The 19,597-nt window shown below is 45.0% G+C and overlaps 1 protein-coding gene and 1 pseudogene across 1 annotated transcript in view; both read right to left on the bottom strand.

Annotated features, from left to right (window-relative positions):
• Positions 1-788: 788 nt before the first annotated feature.
• The window catches only part of Bst1 (bone marrow stromal cell antigen 1), a 19,085-nt gene continuing 276 nt past the window's right edge, over positions 789-19,597 (bottom strand). The window contains exons 2-10 of the mRNA XM_010641937.3: positions 19,520-19,596; positions 18,275-18,401; positions 16,529-16,664; positions 15,845-15,927; positions 12,558-12,634; positions 10,052-10,144; positions 6,296-6,382; positions 4,326-4,385; positions 789-2,364 (exon numbers count right to left, since the gene is read on the bottom strand). Of these exons, the coding sequence (XP_010640239.2) occupies positions 2,259-2,364; positions 4,326-4,385; positions 6,296-6,382; positions 10,052-10,144; positions 12,558-12,634; positions 15,845-15,927; positions 16,529-16,664; positions 18,275-18,401; positions 19,520-19,596 (846 nt within the window). The 3' untranslated portion in view covers positions 789-2,258. The remainder of the gene's footprint in view (positions 2,365-4,325; positions 4,386-6,295; positions 6,383-10,051; positions 10,145-12,557; positions 12,635-15,844; positions 15,928-16,528; positions 16,665-18,274; positions 18,402-19,519; position 19,597) is intronic.
• Positions 11,475-12,358, bottom strand: LOC104874684 (annotated as a pseudogene).

Raw genomic sequence — 19,597 nt, 5'->3', positions numbered from 1 at the left:
CCTCATTGGAAAATACAAAAAGTTAACAGGCAAACATAGAATCACCGAGCTACATGGGGAAGGGATACACACCTGAAATCTCAGGACTCTGGGAGGCTGAGGCAAGAGGATCACAAATGCAAAGTTAGCCTAGGAAATAACCAGTTTAGGAAAGTCCTGTCTCAAAATGTCTTTTTAAAGGACTCAGGCTGTAGCTCAGTGAGAAAGCCCTGAATCCCAACCCTACTATCACACACACACACACACACACACACACACACACATCACTGACATGACCACTATCCAGTATCAGTTTGCTCTGCCTTTTGGTTTATTACCTTCCCTTTTGCTCATTTACTGTGTATCACATGAACACATTTATTAAATTTGTACTACATTGGAGCTGGCAGTGGGGACACAGGAGATTAGGGTATGATACAGCTGGCTGGAGAAGTGGGTGTGACCCGTTAATCACAAGATCCCAGACACCTGCCTCAAACAGCACCCAAAGCCCTGCACTTCTCTGGAGTGGGTGTGGACTTCTCTCAAGAACTCCAGCAGGGTTTCAGTCGGATGCCCACACCTGACCTCAGCCTGAGGTGTGGAGCCCAACACCTCTCAGGACCCGGATGTAGAAGTTATCCTGGGTTTCCTCGAGGTTCGGACAGCATAAAAGGACACAGACACCAGAAAATTTTGCTGTCCTAGTTTTCCTTGTAACAGCTTGCCCTGCTTCCTCTAGAGTATACTTTTATCTTGTTTTTTCCTCTTGCTTGGCCCAAGCTTGCTCTGCTGAGCCTTTCTTCTTACTCCACTTTTACTTTTTCAAACAAACTTTGCCACGGCTCTTTGCTCATTTCATTCATGTCTTTGTTCTGGAGGAGAACAATCTGGAGTATAACTCCAGAAGGGAAGGCGAGCAATCCAAAGTCAAATAACATTTATTTGGCAAGCCACTTTAAGAAGGAGCTACCCAATAAATAACATTTTTGGTGTAGGAATTCAAAAGCCAGGAGATTCCAACAACTATGGTGTAAGCCTGTAATCCCAGCACTCAGGAGGCTGAGGAGGAGGATCACCATAAGTTCAAGGCCAGTCTGAACTACATAGTGAGACCCTGTTTCAAAAAAGCCAAATAATTAATTAATTTGTATAATGTTTCAAACAACTGAATTGTACAATAGCTTTATAGCCTATATAGTATTTTTTCACTTATTGTTGACACTTTTCCTGTATTATTACTCTTTGAAGACATTTCCTTTCATTTAAATGTAGGGATTTATTCTTTTTGATGTACAGCTGAGAGTGATGAAAATATACATATTCATGTACTAACCCGCCACAATCGAGATACAGAACAGACCCATACTTCCTCTCCCCATCCCTCTTACTTGACCCCTCTGCCTTGTCCTGACACCTGCTCGTCTCTTCCCCAGCAGCACCCACGCCTGCTCTCTTTCCTGCAGCTCTGCCCCTCCCAAAAGGCCCTACACACGGGGCCGTGTGGTACTCAGCCAGTTGGTCTGGCTTCTCCCCCTTAGCAGAATGATTTGAGTTTCATCCGTATTGCTGCAGACATTATCAAGAGTTAATCACTTTTTACTGCTGAGCACTGTTCCATGGTGGAGATGTACACGGTTAATTCATTTATTCCCCAGTTCAAGGCCATTAGTGGTGCTAAGCATTATTGTTACTTGTTAGATGACAGTCCATCCTACAGATATACCAAAGCTTAGGCAAGCAGGTCTAAGCAGTTCCAATAAATATGTAAATAGTATTGGACATTTGGATCATGCCCTTACCGTAAGTAGCCTTTAAATAAATCTCTTTACATGTAGCATTTGCATATCTGATATATACATATGTGTATATTATATGGTATACATATATCTCAAGCTAGCAGCAAGCCTGCATCATGCACTTCCTGAGCTATAGAAAAATACTGAAAATACAAAACACTGTTCTATTAGAATGCTCTAAATATTTGTATAAGATTATTGCAATCAATGGGGGGGGTCCTCAAGAATTGGCACCATTGTAAAAATAAGAAAATCAAAAATTGCCTTAATTTTAAGGCCGCAGATTTAACCTGCTAAGCAGGACTAAATTGATTTGTTTCCAGAATTCTGAGCATGAAAGTCACTGAAAAATGATCTCGACATCATTTTCCCAGAAAGAAGTATCTCTGGAGAACAGGATTCTTGGCAAATGCAGAGCAGGACCAAAGACTGAGCACAGGTGGGTGTGGCTGACAGCTGCTAAAACAGTCACGCTTCTAGTTACATTTGGGAGTCTGAAGCCAAAGCCACCAACAGAGGCAGGATGAGGGCGGCACTCTGCCCTGTAAAATGAGACAGGGCTCCTCTTTCAGTAGATGCTGCTGACCTGAAAATTAACCAGGAAATAGAAAAATGTCAGAAACGGCCTGTGGCACCGCCTCTCCAAAATACACACGTGCACAGTAGATCAATGTCAACCAGGGCAGAAAGTTATATGGTTTCTGAATCTCTCCATTTCTGCTTTTCAGAGAGAATCCCCACTGATGATTAGGGTTGTCCCTCCAGGAAGGAGACAGACAGACAGACAGACAGACACACATCTTTTTATTTAAGCGCATGAAATCTGCAGCTTGCTTTCCTCACCTAGCACCATCTTGGATGTACTTCCTCATTGGCACGCATAGAGTCGATGCATTCTGCCCTGCAGATGAATGTTCTTACCGAACGCGTGTACCAGCGTTAGCCATGGTCCTTCACGATGCACATTACAGCACCAGCGTTCCGCTAATGAGGACCACCCAGTCCTGACATACGTGCACCTTCAGGGAGGGCCTGCTCAAAATTCAACCCTGTTTATAGCAAAGAGCATCTGGCCCTGGATTTTTTTTTTTTAACAGAAATTACTGAATTCTGTTAAGCCAATTGAAACATAAATTTTTCAAGTCATGAAACCATCTAATGTTAGACTGAAAATAAATCCGATGGGCTGGAAGAGTGGCTTTAAAAATTCCTGAGTGTGTTTGGAGTTGGTGGCCTCTCGCAGAAGGAATCTTGCCCACAAGCTTGTGTTATGGCTCCTCCTGCTGGCCATTTTCTATGATTACACTTTAGTTCAGTTAGTCCCAGACCTGGTTCACTAATTTTGCTTTGAAATAGCTACTTACTATAAGGATATATTTATTTATTAAGAAGGATACAATAATGTAGAACTAAACACAGTAATAATGAGAGTCTCCTGTTAGCTTTTTCCATTCATCCCAGAAGTAACCACTGTTAGCAGGCTGAAGTTTACCTTCTCAGACCTATTTGTGACATTTATGTCCATCCAAATAGAAATGCCTATGTTCATGATCTGAATGTCCCTTTGTCAAACTTTAGCAATAAGCTTTTCTCGTTGAGACGACGTTATATTTGGGGTCAGTTTTATGCACCATTTGTGGTTATTCTGGATTTTAAAATTAATTATTGCTATTAAAATCATAAATTCAAGTCTGCTTTTCGGATACAACATTTATTTTTAAATTATGAATTGTGTTGCTCTAGTTAAGAACCTGCTGAGCTCTGACAACTTTTTTTTTTCCTACTAGCAGAGATTGAACCCACAGGTTTCTTCACACTAATACATCACCAGACTTTTTTTAAAATGTATTGTTTTAGGACAAGGTCTCACTGAATTGCCCAAACTGGACTTGAACTTGTGGTCCTCCTGCCTCAGCCTCCCAGAGTGCAGGGTGACAGGAGGGCATTTCTATACCTGTGTTTAATATCCTTGAATGTTTTTAGCTCAAGTTATTTGAGGTTAAAATACGTAAACGTAAGTTTTACAATATGACGTTTTCTTTTTACAAATATTGTAGCTCTCCCTAAATAGGCACAGTGTTCTGAAATACTCATTTCTAGTAAATTTGCAGTTCAGGCCCTCGGTGTCTGAAAGGTTTGCCTGCGCCTGCTCTGGCCAATCTGGGGGGACTGAAGGGGTCCCTTCATCTCTCCGAGCCCCAGTGTTGCTGTTGAGGAGCCCGTGGCCCACCTTCTGGGAAGGTGGCCGAACAAGGCGATGGTGACAGCGGGCCCACCTTCGTCCACTCGTGTCCCGAGCAGGGCCTCTCTCCCCTGGGGATGGCGCTGTAGACAGCAATGTGATTCACAGGAAGGACCTGCGGGAGGCCTACCCAGGAAGGGAGGAAACCGGCCTTGGGAGGCTCCCGCTCCATGGGCATCCGTCCCCCACAACCCGAGACAACCTCACTGCCCCCCTCGCTCCCCAACTGAGGAGCAGATACCAAGTGTCAGTGCCCTTCAGTAAGGGAAAGAAAAGAGATCTGAATCCAGCAAACATCTACTTACGAGGAGAAGGCACAGTCGGGGTGGGTGCCGTGATCCACGCACATCAGGAGCTTCACTGGTCTACAGAAAGAAAGTCACGGATTTGTGAGTTTGGTTTTGATTTGGTTTTTGAGACAGGGTCTCACTATGTTGTTCAGGTTGGCCTTGAACTCTGTATGTGGACCGGGCTGGTCTGGAACCCGAAGTCCCGGCTACTCAGAGGCTGAGGCAGGAGGACTGCTTGAACCCAGGACTTGAGAACAGCCAGGGCAGCATAGTGAGACCCTGTCTCACCAAAAACACATCAACAAAACCCCAGAATCTTAGCACATTTAAAGAAAGACAATTCTTACTCTACAACCGCTCAGAGACGAAAACAGTGTGGCTAAACGTTCCCATAGTCACCAGAGACCCGAGATCTCTCCGGGGAGGTGTGTCCTGCAGGTCACTGGGCCAATCTGCAGCGACTGGGCCAGAGCCTAAGGTCTCCCTCCACCTCCCCACTGTCCCAGTCCCAGCACCCCTGCCCCCCAGCTCCCCTGGGTCCTCCTCCCTCTTCACTGCCCTTGGCCCTTGCTGTGGAAAGGTGGTTACCACACTGCTCCTGAGCAGAGTACAAGGTGACAAGGCCTGGCTTCCACGCCTCCTGATTGGTTTCCTTTGCTGAGTCAGCCTGAGTACTCACGAAACGCAAGGCCTTCTATGGGCATAAAACAATTAACAGCTGCTCTGCCTCTCTGTCTGTCTGTCTGTCAGTCTGTCTGATCAATCATCCACAAGAGGGGTGGAAGGATCACTTGTGCCCAGGAGATTGACACCAGCCTGAGTTGGTCCAGTGCGAATCAGTCTCAAAGCAAAAGCAAAAAGCAAATACAAAAATAAAAGCCAACCAAAAATAGTATCTGTCTAGCAAACTTTCCTGGGAAAGTCTGGACTAGTGGACAGAGGAAGCGTGTTGTAAGCCATACAATAAATACCAGCTAGTTTTGTTTTGTTTTTTGAGATAGGGTTTCGCTGTACAGCCCAAGCCAGCCTTGAACTCATGATCCTCCTGCCTCAGCCTCCCGGTGCTGGGATCACAGGTGTGTGCCGCCACGCTTGGCTATGGTCTGACTCTTGATCTGAGTGCTGGATGCACGTTGGATTTGTGACTATTCCTCCAACTGGATACTTTGGTTTGTGGATTTTCCTGTGCATAGGTTTTGTTTTCTAAGAAAAGTGTATTTACTTAGTTTTGTTTTTCCAGAAGGGGTGATAACACCTAATGTTTGAGTTCCCTAAGAGCACCGGCACTGATATATGAGTGAAGTGGTACAGAAGACAGAACAGATACGTGGGCTCTGCTTAGCCAGCAGCATAATGGAGCCCTTGGAGCCGCGAGGAGGGAAGGCAGGGCGAGTGACTAGGTGGTTTCCACACAGACACACCAGCAAGCACTCAGGACAGCTGCTGAGTCCTCGCAGTATTGGTCTCTGGGCCTGCACACGGAGGGGCTGAGAGAGAGGACAGGGACAGGATTCTGGGCCCAGGAAGGGCTCACAGCCACCCCAGGGATAGCCAAGCTTTCTTGATGTCCAAGAAGCAGGAAGGCCCTCCACTGACACCCGAGTCTCAGAATACAAAGTGTGCGGTAAACGCAGCTGTGATATCTTCTTACTGGTTTATGGTCCCCTTGCATCTGTCTGCCCTCTCTCAAACTCCTACCTCAGGGCCTGTCCTAGGCGAGGACCCCACAGGGACTCATTGCTGTTTTCTGGCTGCTCCACAGCAAGCAAGATGAGGAGACCGACTTAGGCAAAGATGAAGTTCTGCTCTGCCTGTCCTTTGCCTGCCTTTGAAGTGGACTCTGAAGAAGGCTGGACCCAGGCAGAAGCACTGGCCGGCGGGTTCTCCCTGCCCACCCCTCTGTGGGTCTCCGGAGAGCTCAGCGGCACAGTTGCCTGGCGGAACCCTTCCAGCACCCCGTCATCGCCCCATTGCTGGTCACCTACGTGTGATCGTTAACACAGCTGTGCCGGAAGCCCAGGGCCTCCAGTCTGTCTTCCAGGATCTTCACGCTGCCCTCTCCGCAGGACTCCCTAAAACAGAACGCATTTCCAACCATCAATAAACAAAAGAAGAGGACGCAGGAGAGGAAAACCCTGATTCTACTCGACTGAAATTTCATAAGAACATCCGCTCCTGACACCCTTCTCTTAGAGGGAACGTGGGAAAGTCTGTGGTTCAACAGTGCTGCGTCCAGTTAACTGACAGCAGCCGAGGGCGCGGGCTGCTCTCCCTCTGCAGTCTGCCAAGTGTAGTGATTACCCAGCCCAGAAACACAGGTCCGAGATGGGACCCAAGGGGGTGCATGAACGGGTCACCAAAGACCTTGTCCAACCCACAGCATATTAACTTTAAATTTTAGGTAACAACAAATACATACACTCCTTTAAGTATTAGAAAATGAAAAGAAAAAAAAAAACACCCGAAATCTCACATCCCACGCCCCTAGAGACATCTGCTGCTGACAATTTTCACTCACGCTGGTACCCATTACCCATGCTTTTGCCGTCATGATTTTTGTTATCCATAGTTAACCTGGGCCCAGAAATAGCAAGTGGAAAACCCCCAAGGTAAGTGATTTGTCAGCCTAGACTGCGTGATGAAATCTCTCACTGTCCCCTTCCCCAGGACAGGAATCAACACTGGGTCATCAGCAACTCCGCACTGTGTGCGCCACCTGTTGGTCAGTCACCGAATGGCCATCTTGGTGAGCCGATGGCCCGTCGTGGATGGCAGTCCCTGAGTTTAGCTAATCCTCTTTCTATCAATCAGTAATGGCCCCACAGCACAAGAGGAGCGGTGCTGGAAATTTGGATATGCCCAGAGAAGCTGCACTGTGCTTCCTTGAAGTACACTGGTGAAGGGTTTATTTATTTACCTTTCTTTTTTATTGAATTTATTTGGTACTTTTTAGGTATACAGTGCAGTTACATTCATCATTGGGATCTTGTACCTTTGCATGACACATCTTGGTTTTCATTTTTTCCCCATTCCCCTACCCTCCGTGGTGAAGGTTTTAGACTTCCTTAGAGAAAAAAAAATCATAAGCTGAGGTTGCTCAGTGCTGTGGGAAGAGAATATCTATCCATGAGAGTGTGGAAAAGGGAAGAGAAATGTATGTTGGCTTTGCTGTCGCTCCTTCAGCTGCAAAAGTTGCGGCCACGATGAAGGATTAATCATTTTATCTCACCGTGTAGGCATGAGTACAGTTCAGTGAGACATTTTGAGAGGGAACACATTCATATCATTTGTTTCACAGTGTATTATTATTGTTGTTCCATTTTATTACCAATTATTATTGTCAAGCTCTTATTATACCTACCCTGTAAGTTAAACTTTATTATAGCTATGTATGGTTAGGGAAAAATGTAGCCTGTGTGGGGTTTAGTATTTGCTGCAGTCTTCGGGGAAGGCTTGGGGTCAGATTCCCAGGGAAGGTGGCTACTGTGTATGCTTCTAGGCTTTTTAAACATATGCACTCCCATGAGGATTTTCAGATACAGCCATGGCACTCTGGTGTCCGGTGTGTTTTGTTTGCTGCTATCACATACACACACATCTTCCCCTGCCAGTATCACTCATCCCTGCATGGTCTCCCTGACATAAACAAATCCTAACTCAAAACAAATTCCTTCCAGAGAAGACCTGATTGATTCTTACATTTCAGTGCAGTTTATACTCCACTCCAACAGACCTGGTTGAAAATTCATTGTCACCCACCTTCTGAAGCATTTGGTTCCTTGGCCTAAATTCCTACAAACAGGTTTTCTGGTACCAAGGTTTTGCATCCATTTTCAGGTTCTCCCTAAGTACTGCCGAGTTACACTCTGAATGATCATGGGCCCGTGCATTTCCCACACTCTCGCCAATAGATTCTTGATGCCATAGGTAAGCAGAGAACACTGATAAAGGCATTCAGTGGCCAAAAGGCACGGTCATGCCATACGGTGCCCTGCCTGAGTTTATGCGGGCCAGAAGGTAAACAGCCTCCCTGTTATAAAACTGACAGGTGGTGTACAGAGAGGAGATGAGTAATTGGAAGAGGTTTCCACAGAAGTTGGAAGCCAGGCATTACCAGAAAAAAGCAGATAGTGTTCAGAGGCATCATCTTTTAGAATTTTGCCAAAATCTGGGATGGGGGCCCAGAAAACATTTTTTTTCTCAGTAAGCAGTAACAAGGAGGCCCCAGGGTGCCTAGACCCAGGGAAGAGGGCATTGTTATTTTCCAGTTTCTTTGAATAAAGGCAGCCAAAGCCCTGCTAAATGCAATCAGACATGAATCACATTGCTTTTAGCTCACTAGCCGTGATTTTAAAAAATAATAATAACAAATTACCTGGCATATACCTGAGGCTTAATCACTGTTATCAGATACAGGTAGATAGTAAAATAGTTACCGCAATGAAACAGATTAACAGACCTGTCATTTCATATAGTTACTTTTTATAACAAGAACAGCTAACATCTATTTAGCAGTAATCCCTAATAGGATACAATTTTATTGACTACAATGTTTCCATTATTCCTAAAATCTGAGAAGTCCACACCCCTACTTTCTTGGCTCATGACCTACATCTTTAGTCTTGTTTGTGGCTCGAATTTACAAGCAGGTGTTCTGCCCCCTCCCTTTGGTAACTTCTCCCGCAGCAGAAGGGCTGAGCTAAGATGACGATGAAGGACAGTGTCCTAATCTCACAGAGGGAGTGTCAAAGAGCAAACTTTAACAGATCTGTTAAAGGAACAGGCAAGCAGAACTTCTAGACAAAGCAGCAGCTTCTCACACACACACAAAAATAATAAGAATACCACCATGCATGTTTCACACAGCGGTAAGTATAATTTGCCTTCAGGAAAGGGAAATGCTGACTTCAGTGTAACCTGGGTAATATCTAGTTTGCAAATTTATTGCAGTCTGCTGCCCGAGAGCTAAGGTATAGCAATGCCCATTTTATGGTGAGCCGTAGAGGGGGCGGGAAGCAGAATTTGCTGACGTTCTCTTGGGGGACACACACGTTTGACGGCACATCCGCTGCTCCTTGGGTTGGGCAAGTCTATCCTCCACGTAACATCCGTGCTCTGAAGAACAAGGCTTCAGCTTGCCTCTGAAGCCCCATATGGCTACTGTAGGCTGAGGCCTCACTGAAACATTACCGAACCAGGCAGGTTTAGCTTAATTTGTCTTGAGTTTGTGCCTGGAGCGCCCTCTATTGGTCAGACATAGGAGTTCGCGTTCCATTTATAAATAAACTCAAGATGTTGCCCAGTAAAATGTGAATCTTAAAACTTTTTTACTGTGTTATCTAAGACCCAGTGATGGAGCTGGTTGTTCTCTGAGTATAAAATCTACATCCCGGAGTCCCTGGGTTATTTCTGAAGACCCTGGTGAGGGCTTTTGGGTTGCGAACGACCAGAAAGAGAAACTGGCTTTAAACCTCACATACACATAAGGAACTCACCTATCCAGAACTGCCCAGTTCACCCAGAAAGGAACTGTGTTCCTCAATTAGATAAAGGAGGTTTTCCTTCTCAGATCAAAACTGTCTAGTGGCATTCCCAGAAAGTCAGGCCTATGTCTCTCTCTCTACCAACCGCACCGGAAACGGAGGCCTGGCATTTCCCCCAAACTGAAAATGTAAAATGGACCTGACTATAGCACAGCCAAGAAAAATATAATTACCATCATCAATAGCACCAAAACTTACACATTATGTCCTCCGATATCATGCATGACCCAGATCTCAATTTGTGTGACTTTATCCTTCTGCAAGTATGGAATTTCAAAATCTGCAAAAAAACTGAGACAAGGAGGAGTTATTTTTTTCCCCCCTTTGCAGTGCATCCCCAGTGCCCCAGCCCAGAGGAACACTTCTGAAAGTTCTAAGCAGTGGTGGCGAACCTATGATACACGTTCCTCATCGGGCGCCAGAGCCCTCTCTCTTGGCCCAAATCACGCCAGCAGCACCGGACTCTCAGATTTAACTGTGGTGTTGGCACTTTGCAAGAATTAAGTGGGTTTTGAGTTGCAGTTTGGACACTCGGTCTCACCATCGCTGTTCTAAAGCAATATGATGCTTTCCCTTTCTGTTTTTTAGTTGGTTTGCAAACTACTTTTCAAAACAGTTTTCAGGGTTTTTTTTTTCCAAGACACATTTAATTTAATACCAAAGGCCCAAATTCAATGAAGGAACATGTTCCCCCATTAACACCAAAGACAATGCTCCTAACATGTGCCTGGTGAATGGGATGAGGGTTTAATAAAGTTCACTACTGGAAAAAGTAATGCAACGAGTCTCATCACAGCCATACCCTTATTTAACCTAGTCATGAAATGAATGTTTATAATGCTTCGAATGGTTTAAGCCTGAAATGTGACCTCTTCACACTTGTACCATCCTTAGTTAAGATCATAGTTTTTGCAACCATTCAAAGAACAAACCATTGACTAAAACCACACTGATGAGGACCTGAGATTTAGCCAAGTGGTTCTAATGCCTGCCTCACAAGCAGAAAGACCCAAATTCGATCCGCAGTACCAAAAAAAAAGAAAAGAAAACACCTTGATGGGGCGGGGGATGTAGCTCAGTGGCATTGCACCTTCCTGGCAAGTGCAAGGTTCTGAGTTTGATCCCAGGTACCACAAAAAACAAAACAAAACAAAAAAACACATTAACTTAGGTACCATTAAGTAATATAGAGCCCTACACTAAATGGCTAAACATGTACTACTTCACCAACATCTATTATTTCTCTCATGACTATTAAAGGTTTAATTGCAAATAAATATAATTATTATTATTATTATTAGCAAATTATTACCAATTATTAGCAAATAAACTCTTTAAAGGCAAAATTTCCCTCATTTGAATTTTGACTCATTTGAAGTTCACCAAGAATCATGAAGCCCACAGTCTTATTGGCAAACTGATACACGGTGTCTCTAAATCACTGTGCTCGAGGTTAAAGTGATGCGTATTCCATTTTTACATTTAACTGGAATTTTACACGTTCAACTCATGATTTAAAATCTCTAGATTTCCAATCCTCTAAACCATCTGAAGACACAGACTCAGGACTTCTGTTTCTCCCTCTATTTTCTTCAGATAGAAGCATTTCTCAAGTGTCTACATGTTCTAGAAGAGGAGTTTTCAAACATGCCCTCTGATTTGGAATAGTCTGCAGATGCCAGGTCTCCAAAGCAAGGGGAAGAGGGAGAGAAAAAAGCCAAGACACAAGGTTCGTCTGGTAAGTTTTACATTAACCATTCCAAGCTGGACAGGATAAGTCTGGGTGTTTTTGCTCAGAAAGCCTGAGTCTTGGCGTGGAAATAAGCACTTGACTGTCCCACCCTGTACAGCCTGTCAGAGAAGTCCTGACGGAGGAGTTTGATGTGTTTGCCTATCAGGTGAAAACTTCCAGGCACTCAATTCAGTCGGGGCTTATTCCGGTTTGTCTTCAGTCTGTTCCAGTTCACCTATCATTTTTAGGAAAAACCAGTTGATCACTAACTAAATCTGCCAATCTTGATTTCAGCTGGGCCACATCTGGCTGCTGGATTTGCTCAGGGTACTGGCTTTGGGGTGCGCACTGGTCCCTTGGTTTCAGTCCCATCACCGGGATGTTTTCCCTGCGTGCAGACTCTTGCTGTTGTTGCTTCAGCTTCTCTTCAGCCGCCCATAGGCCGGTTACATCATTTAAGATCTGTGCACTCGCCCTCCGGAGCTTGATCATGCGCTTCGTACTCTTTCCATCTTAGAATTTACGCGTCTCCTGCCGTAACTTTGAAGTCTGCTTTGCTGTGGGACCTTTTGGGAAGAGGGTTCTTCATCGTTCATCTTGAATCCGAGGAGTCGCCTCCAGGTGTGGCTGGGCCCCTGGTAGTGGAAGGTAAGGAAGCCTGGAAACAGCTTTACCAGGATGGGGATCTGAGGCAGAAGGGAACAGCTGCAGCCCTCCAGAGAGTCCTGACCCAGTCCCGGAGTCTGGTGGGGCCCCTTAACTTTTATTTTATTCAGGCATCATCAGCTGCTAATGGTTTAAGGGCACAGACGTGGCTCTAATCACCAAGTCCTTCAACTGTTGTGCTTTCCCTGAATTTACAAAGGCAAGCATTACACTGGGGATTAGGACGATGCTCTTTAGCTTCCACTCAAAACAACTAAATAAACATTTGCTCATTCTTACTGTGTTTGTTGGTGCCAGAGTTCTTACCTTTTGGTGGGATAGGCTCCTTTTGGCTCTGAGCCATTCAGCATGACATAGATCATGCCAGAACTATCCCTTGAATACTGTAAGAAGAAAAGATCAGAATCATTTTTAGCAAGCTAAAACATGTCTCTTTCCTGCTATGAAACAAGTTCTTTTTTATCGATGATTCTCAACGTGGGAAAATTTGGTGTTTCACATGGCAAACAGGGAGGCAGACTGGTTTGCACTGCAAGCCAACTGCTTTCAAATGTCAAAAATTCGTAGACTTGGTAATCCCATGTCTTGGCCTCTAAGTATAACATGGTATGTACTGCACAGCACCGCATCTGCTGGAGTAAACTAGGTCAAGCTGCCATAAACAGCCACGATAGCTAAGTGTCTTTAAATAACACTTTCTTTAAGCTCACCCATTGGGGTCTTGCTCAATGTGTTTTCCTTAGGACCCAAGAGGAGAAAGTTTCCACATCTCTAAAGTTGCTCACTGTCAGGGAAGGAAGCAGAAGGTGACAAATCACTGACTGGTTTTCAAAAGCTTCCACCCAGAAGTCACACAGGTCTCTCCCACTTGTATTTCATTGGCTGATGTAAGTTGCATGTAAATAGCAAACCATGGGTGCAGTAGACAAATCAGAAACATTTGGTACAGAGCACTAAGGAGCACCCGTTGTGCATGAAGATGTGTACTGCAGCACTGTTTTTAGTATCAAAATATAGTAACCAGTTTAAAACAACCACATGGTACCTACTTATATGTCTGAAATATTAATCAGTGATTAGCAAAAGTCTACGCAGTATTTACAACAACATTTTAGTATCAAAATATAGTAACCAGTTTAAAACAACCACATGGTACCTACTTATATGTCTGAAATTTAATCAGTGATTAGCAAAAGTCTACGCAGTATTTACAACAGCACAGAAGTGTGTGTCTTCAAAGCAAAATGCAAGATTAGGTGGGCAGAGCATGAGCTCCACTAGTTTAAAAATAAATAAGCAGCATCAGGGATGCGGCTATGTGTATAGCACTTGGCTAGCACTGGCAAGGCCTTGGGCTTCACCCTAGCATCATAAAATAAGCAAATAAATAAGCAAAAGACTAGAAACTCCAAGAAAAAGAGCTCCAGAGAAACTTCCAGTTCAGAATACTAATGGAGCATAACATTTCCCTCATAAAATTTTATACTGGAATAAAGGTAAGGTGAGAGTGAATTATGTGTCACTGAGACACACAGTGCTGGGTTTGCTCTCTAGAAAAGCGACGCCCAATGTTAGCTGCAATGAACCAACCATACAGCCCACGTCATCCATGTCTCATTGCTCCCAAGTGCTACAAAGTCAAATACTCTGATGCAGAGGTTCTGATGATGACTGTGCTAAAGGCACTGCAGGAAGGTGGTAGAAGCAGGTATGATTCTTGCTTCTGCTTTCAGTGTTTTTTTCATTCTCTTTCATGAAAAGCCATTGAATCTTCTCTACTATGCCACACTGTGTCTCTAGTAGGACACATTGTAACCCCAGCACTAGGGAGGCTGAGACAGAGGCACTGCCTGAGTTCGGGACCAGCCTCGCATGCATAGTGAGTTCAAAGCTAGCTTGAATTACATAGCAAGATTCTGTCTCAAAAAAAAAAAAAAAAAGGTAACTTAATATTTAGACTTGAGATGTAGTTCAGCAGTAGAGCTCTCGTCCACTAACATGCATTGGGCTCTTGTTTTAATCCTCAGCACTGAAAAAAATGATGATAATACTAATAACTTAATACTAAATGAATATTTACCTGCTGAAGCTCAAGCCTTCTGCACACACTAGACTATCTTTCTCATCTTCCAACTCCCCAGCATATTCTAAGGCCTCAAAAACTCATAAACTCTGGGCTGGGGATTTAGCTCAGCGGTTCCGCCACCTGCATTGCAAGCGCAAGGACCAGAGTTCAATCCCCGGTACCAAAAAAAAAAAACTTCATAGACTGTGGGCCTGTTATTGGTTTCCCACCACAACAGTGGAAGAAGTATCTGATGTCTGGCAGATCTCCTAAGCAGATCTCCTAAACACATGGCTCCTTCACAGATAATGTGGCTACATCCCCTGGGTTCATGCTGTGACCCCACTTCAGGTGATGACACAGCCACAGCCTCCCAGGCCTCAGCCAGGGGCTCCGCAAGTCCACAGCTGGCTTGGAAGAGGAGCTGCCAGGAGAGCACAGGCCAACCCAATCTCTCCTGCCTGGAAGGGACCCTGCACCGAGCTCCCAGCTGCAGCCATGGTCTAGGGCTTAACTAAAAAAGTCCCTTTACCCTGACTAACAGTGGGCCCAGTGCACATCTAGAAATCACAGTAGAAGATGGCACCAAAGGGACATGATATTCCTGATGGGGGCAGCGCCAGAACTCACCCTGTATCCACCCGCCTCCTGGTCAGTACATTTAACACCGCATACTCTGTAGTTCTTGGCCAGGCGCTGAGCTAGGGACCTAACCCTCTTTGTTTCCAGTCTTTACTCTAACCCTGGTGACCAACACTGTAAACTGCACTCGCCAGCATTTTACAGCTATTGATAACTATCGTCGGTTCTGGTGACAACATTTTCTAGAACACAGATCTACCTTCAGGGGACCATTTCTATGTCTTTGCTTAGCCATAGCCTCCTACTGTCTCCTCTTCCACTAACATGAGCTTGTGAACATTTCTGACCCATATACCCAGAGGTGTCCCAAAGTCTTTCATGACACAGGGACTACCCAACTTTACACAGCAATAAAAATATCACCTGAATTTAAATAGTAATGATACCGTGACATAATGGAAATAATAATGACTATGTCATGTCCTTATCCCTAGGTAACATTTACTGAATTTTTTTTTTCAGTGCCAGACCTTGCATTAATTTACTTTCTTAGCTAGGCATGGTGGTACATGCATATTATTCCAGCTCTCAGGAGGCTGAGGCAGGAGGACTGTTGGCTTGAATTTAATCTCAGCTGTGTAACAGATCCAAAGCCAGTCTGGATTATATAGTGAGACTCTACCTCAAAAAAAAAAAAAAAAAAAAAAAAAAAAAAAAAAAAAAAAAAAAAAAAAAAAAAAAAAAAAAGAAGAAGAAGAAGAAGAAGAAAGAAGATGTATATGGATATTATTTTCTTGAATTCTCTCAGCTTTATGGAGCAGACAGAATATGTTGGGATGTTGCAGAAGTGGAAAGTGAGGCTCAGAGAGGTTCAGCAGTGGCCTGGCGTCCCAGGCTCTGAACCCCTCTTCTGTGCTCATGGGTCACACACCCTCCCGAGGTTTACCTGCATGGAGGCCCTCTTCCAGTAGGAATCCACAGCATTGTTTTCACAGTCTTCTGAGGTAGGGCAGGATTGGTAATCCAGTCCTACGAATCAAGTAGACAACCACATTTCATTTCAAGGACTATGTCGGGAAGAATTAATTTTTAACATTAGCCTGGTTCTAACAAGGTGCACACACTGTCAACCTGCCCCGAGCCTCAGTCTCCCATGAGTGAAAATGAGGGCAGAAAGGCTGGGAACACAGGACTCTGCTGCTGTTTCCTAGCCATCCAGCCTTCCTTGACTTGCTGGGCCTAGCTTCTCCATATGACAGAGGGGGAGTATTCTTCTTTTTATTGGCACATGTTTGCAGCACATAACAATTAAATTACTCCTGGAGAGCTGGAACCTATGCATAACATATCTCAATTCTTTTTTCACCCCTTTCCCCTCCCCTCCCGACTCTCCCTCCATCTCTTGGTCCCCTTCCACACCACCCCCTCGGTCTGTTGCAAGAATGAAATGAGTTAACGTGCATAAAGTGCTTAGACCAGCACCTAGCAAAAGAAAAGTGGTCTCTACCTACTGTCACTATCAATTACTATGTTGGGCCTCAGAATCTGGGGAGAATCAGTGAGATCGATCCAAATCGCAAACGCATGGTAATAGGAACTCTGGCTCTTGTAATGTGTGCAGGAGTCTTACCAGAGGCATTTTCCTGTCGACACCAACTCAAGAAATCTCCAACCCGACCATACAGAACATCACACAGAGACATAAAGCGACGGGAGTTCTCCGAATAGCTAGTAACAAGGAGGTGGTTATTTTCCCAGAACAGGGACTAAAATTAAAATACAAGGTTAAAATCAGAACAGACTACTTAGGCACAATATCAACACGACAAGTCAGGCAACCCATTTCTCACCCAACTCTGGCTTGCTGCGGAATGACTCTCCTATCTTTGTCTTTATTTACCCCTTTGAAGACTGCTGCATCTCTCCTCCCTTTGTTCCAAGGATATCATGTAAATATTTGATTTTTTTTTTTTAACCCAGGATTGAATTTAGGACCTTGTGCTTACAAGGCAGGCAGCAGCGCCACTGAGCTAAATCCCCAGCCCCCGTGTAAATATTAACAAAATATGTTCCTAGTAGTACAAAATGCTTTAGTACATGTAGTAAAATCTTTGAATTTAAAAAGATCATGGAGTTGGGAGCTGTAGTGCACATATCTAACTCCAGCTACTCTGGAGGCTGAAGCAGGGGATTGGAAGCTCAAGGCCAGAAAAGAAAAGAGAGAGAGAGAGACAGAGAGAGAGAGTGAGAAACTTGGGTTGGAATCTTGAAATCCTGGCTCTGTTGTTGGCTACCTGACTACATGTGTGTTCTTGACCAAGGCATGTAAATTCCCTGAGTCTCAGGTCTCCACATTTGGAAAACAGAGAGCATGAGTCATTTTTCCACATCCGCAGCTGTGATTGGGGTGATATGAAACCACAGAGAGCATTTCCTAGAGTGTAAGGTGCCTCCAAAAATAGTACTCATACAGTCACCCTTATGGTTTCCATTATAAACAGTGTCTTCACATAACAGTACCAATCACAATATCCCCTGCTCATTGGCCCATCTGCTGTTCCACCTAGTCATTAGGCTCTACTTAGAGTAGAAGGTCTTCAAGGTGGAGCTGTTTTTTATCATCCTAACCTTAATCCTTAGCACAATCCCTGGCACACAGAAGTAGCCAGGAGGTATTTACAGAGCTCATCGATAAGCCCACAAAATCTATGAGAGAGAAAAGCAAAAAACAATGGATACCTTAAAATCATGTTCATAATCTATTTCACTTAAGACTTCATGATTGCCTTTATAGGTAACACACAACAGAAAAATCAGATTGTGTTGGAGAAATAAAAATGGTATCTGTCTTTAAAGCCAAGGTACTATTCTCCAAGGTACTATTCTAAGCAAGCATTTTACGGAGATTTTCTCATTTATTTTTATTCCATTAGACCTTAGAGTGCAGACAGAATGTAGACCTGTGGTTTTTTTTCCTTAAAGAAACCAGTACTGAATAAATACAATAGTGACACCCATCCGCAGGAGAGATTCCTCTCCTGGAAGAGCAGGGAAGCCGAGGGCTGCCTGAATTATTCAGGTCAGGCGCTGGAACCAGTTAGGCCGGAGCTCACTCCGAAGGGGCTGGATCAGAGGCCCCGTGTGAAAGCCCCGGCCATAACCTGAAGTTCTTGTGGAGATTCCTGTGCTAACTGGCTGATCTGGAAGCTGCCTTGGCACCAGTGAGTTAGGTCAGCGCACGTATTCCAGGCACATTGCTTCGTGTTTCTGTGACACTGCAGGCTGCTGCGGGCACCTGAGCTCACTCCTGGCCTGTGCACCCTCTTATCGGTACACAGAAGGAGGGTGGTGATTTCTCCGAGACGGTTGTAATTACCTTGTCTCTGGGAATGGAGTGCCTCGACAAGTTAACGAAGAGATCATAGTCCGAGGGAAGCACAGAGCAGGGATCCTTGTCCAGCACCACTTTAAAGGCTTCCCAGATGGCTGTGCAGTTCTTGTCCCTGCGCAAAAGTACACATCAAAACAGAACAGAAGACATCACCACAGGCTGTGAAGTACTTCCGTTTCTTGAACGGTTTCACAAGCGATTCTGGCATATGTGGACCGCAGAACTACCACTCACACAGAAGGGACAACTGGTCCAAGTGACGGATTTGGAAATCTGACGTTGGAAGGTGTCCTGTCTCTCACAAGGCTCTGTACAGCTGAGTTAAGAACAGAATTTGGCCCGAAGGTCACAAGACAAGGGGAAAAGGTCACAAACTAGAAGGTGACAATTTAAGTAAACCGCCCAACCACAAGGCACTTTTTCAGTTTCCTTGCTGGGGATTCAGTCCCAGACTTTGTTCTCTGTGTGGAAGTGGGGCCAGGCTTATTAGCCAGGTCTGTCTGGGCTCAAGGCCAGGTGAGGCCAGGGCAGAAGGCAGCAAAACCAAAAGTAAGCACCAGTTGCTGGGAAAGGCTTTGCTCCTGGTGAGGCTGAAAGCACACCCTGCACTGCCAGCTCCCCGTCTTGGGGTCCACATGAGCTTTTAGGAAAACTTTCTAAAGCTTTGGTTATGTTTTCTTCCTATACCGGGTGGGGTAATATCGATGCTCCTTATTATCTGCTCTTTTTTCATTTTCCTGAAGTAAGTCACAGTAAAAACAGCTGGGACAAGAAAAGGATATGATGAAAACAGAAAAAGGTAAAAGCTTCCCCAAGAAGAAAGAAAAATCAGTAAGAAGCACAGTGCCAGTAAGAAAACTGGAGAAGAAAATGGAAAACTTTATAAAGTTGTTTCAGTGATGGGATCTGAAATTCCTGAAGACCTGGACTCTGGGAATTGCAGCTGCGGACTGAATACCGGGGCAAGGGTCCAGCTAAGCACTGGCCGGAGTGGGTGTCCATCTCACCCTCCAGCTCTGGCTTCTAGACTGACACTTTCCACACCACACGCACGCACGCACGCACACGCCCCTCACCTCTGGACCACACAGTGCCCTGGCCTGGAGACCCCAGCCCTTGAGACCCCACCCTCCACACACAGGCACACACCTCTCCTTTCAGGATCTGGGATCACCTAATCCTCCCCTCCCTTAGGACCCCGTTTTGCTCTCCACCTTCGCCACCTCTTACCCTAGTTGGGGGCTCAGCAGCGTGATGTACTCGGCGCAGCGACCCAGGAAGATGCTCTGCAGCCGCGGGCTGGTGCCC

This window comes from Fukomys damarensis, unplaced genomic scaffold (genome assembly GCF_012274545.1).
Source record: "Fukomys damarensis isolate Sample0158 unplaced genomic scaffold, DMR_v1.0_HiC HiC_scaffold_35, whole genome shotgun sequence".
Taxonomy (NCBI): Eukaryota; Metazoa; Chordata; class Mammalia; order Rodentia; family Bathyergidae; genus Fukomys; species Fukomys damarensis.
This window is presented reverse-complemented; position numbering and strand designations above follow the sequence as displayed.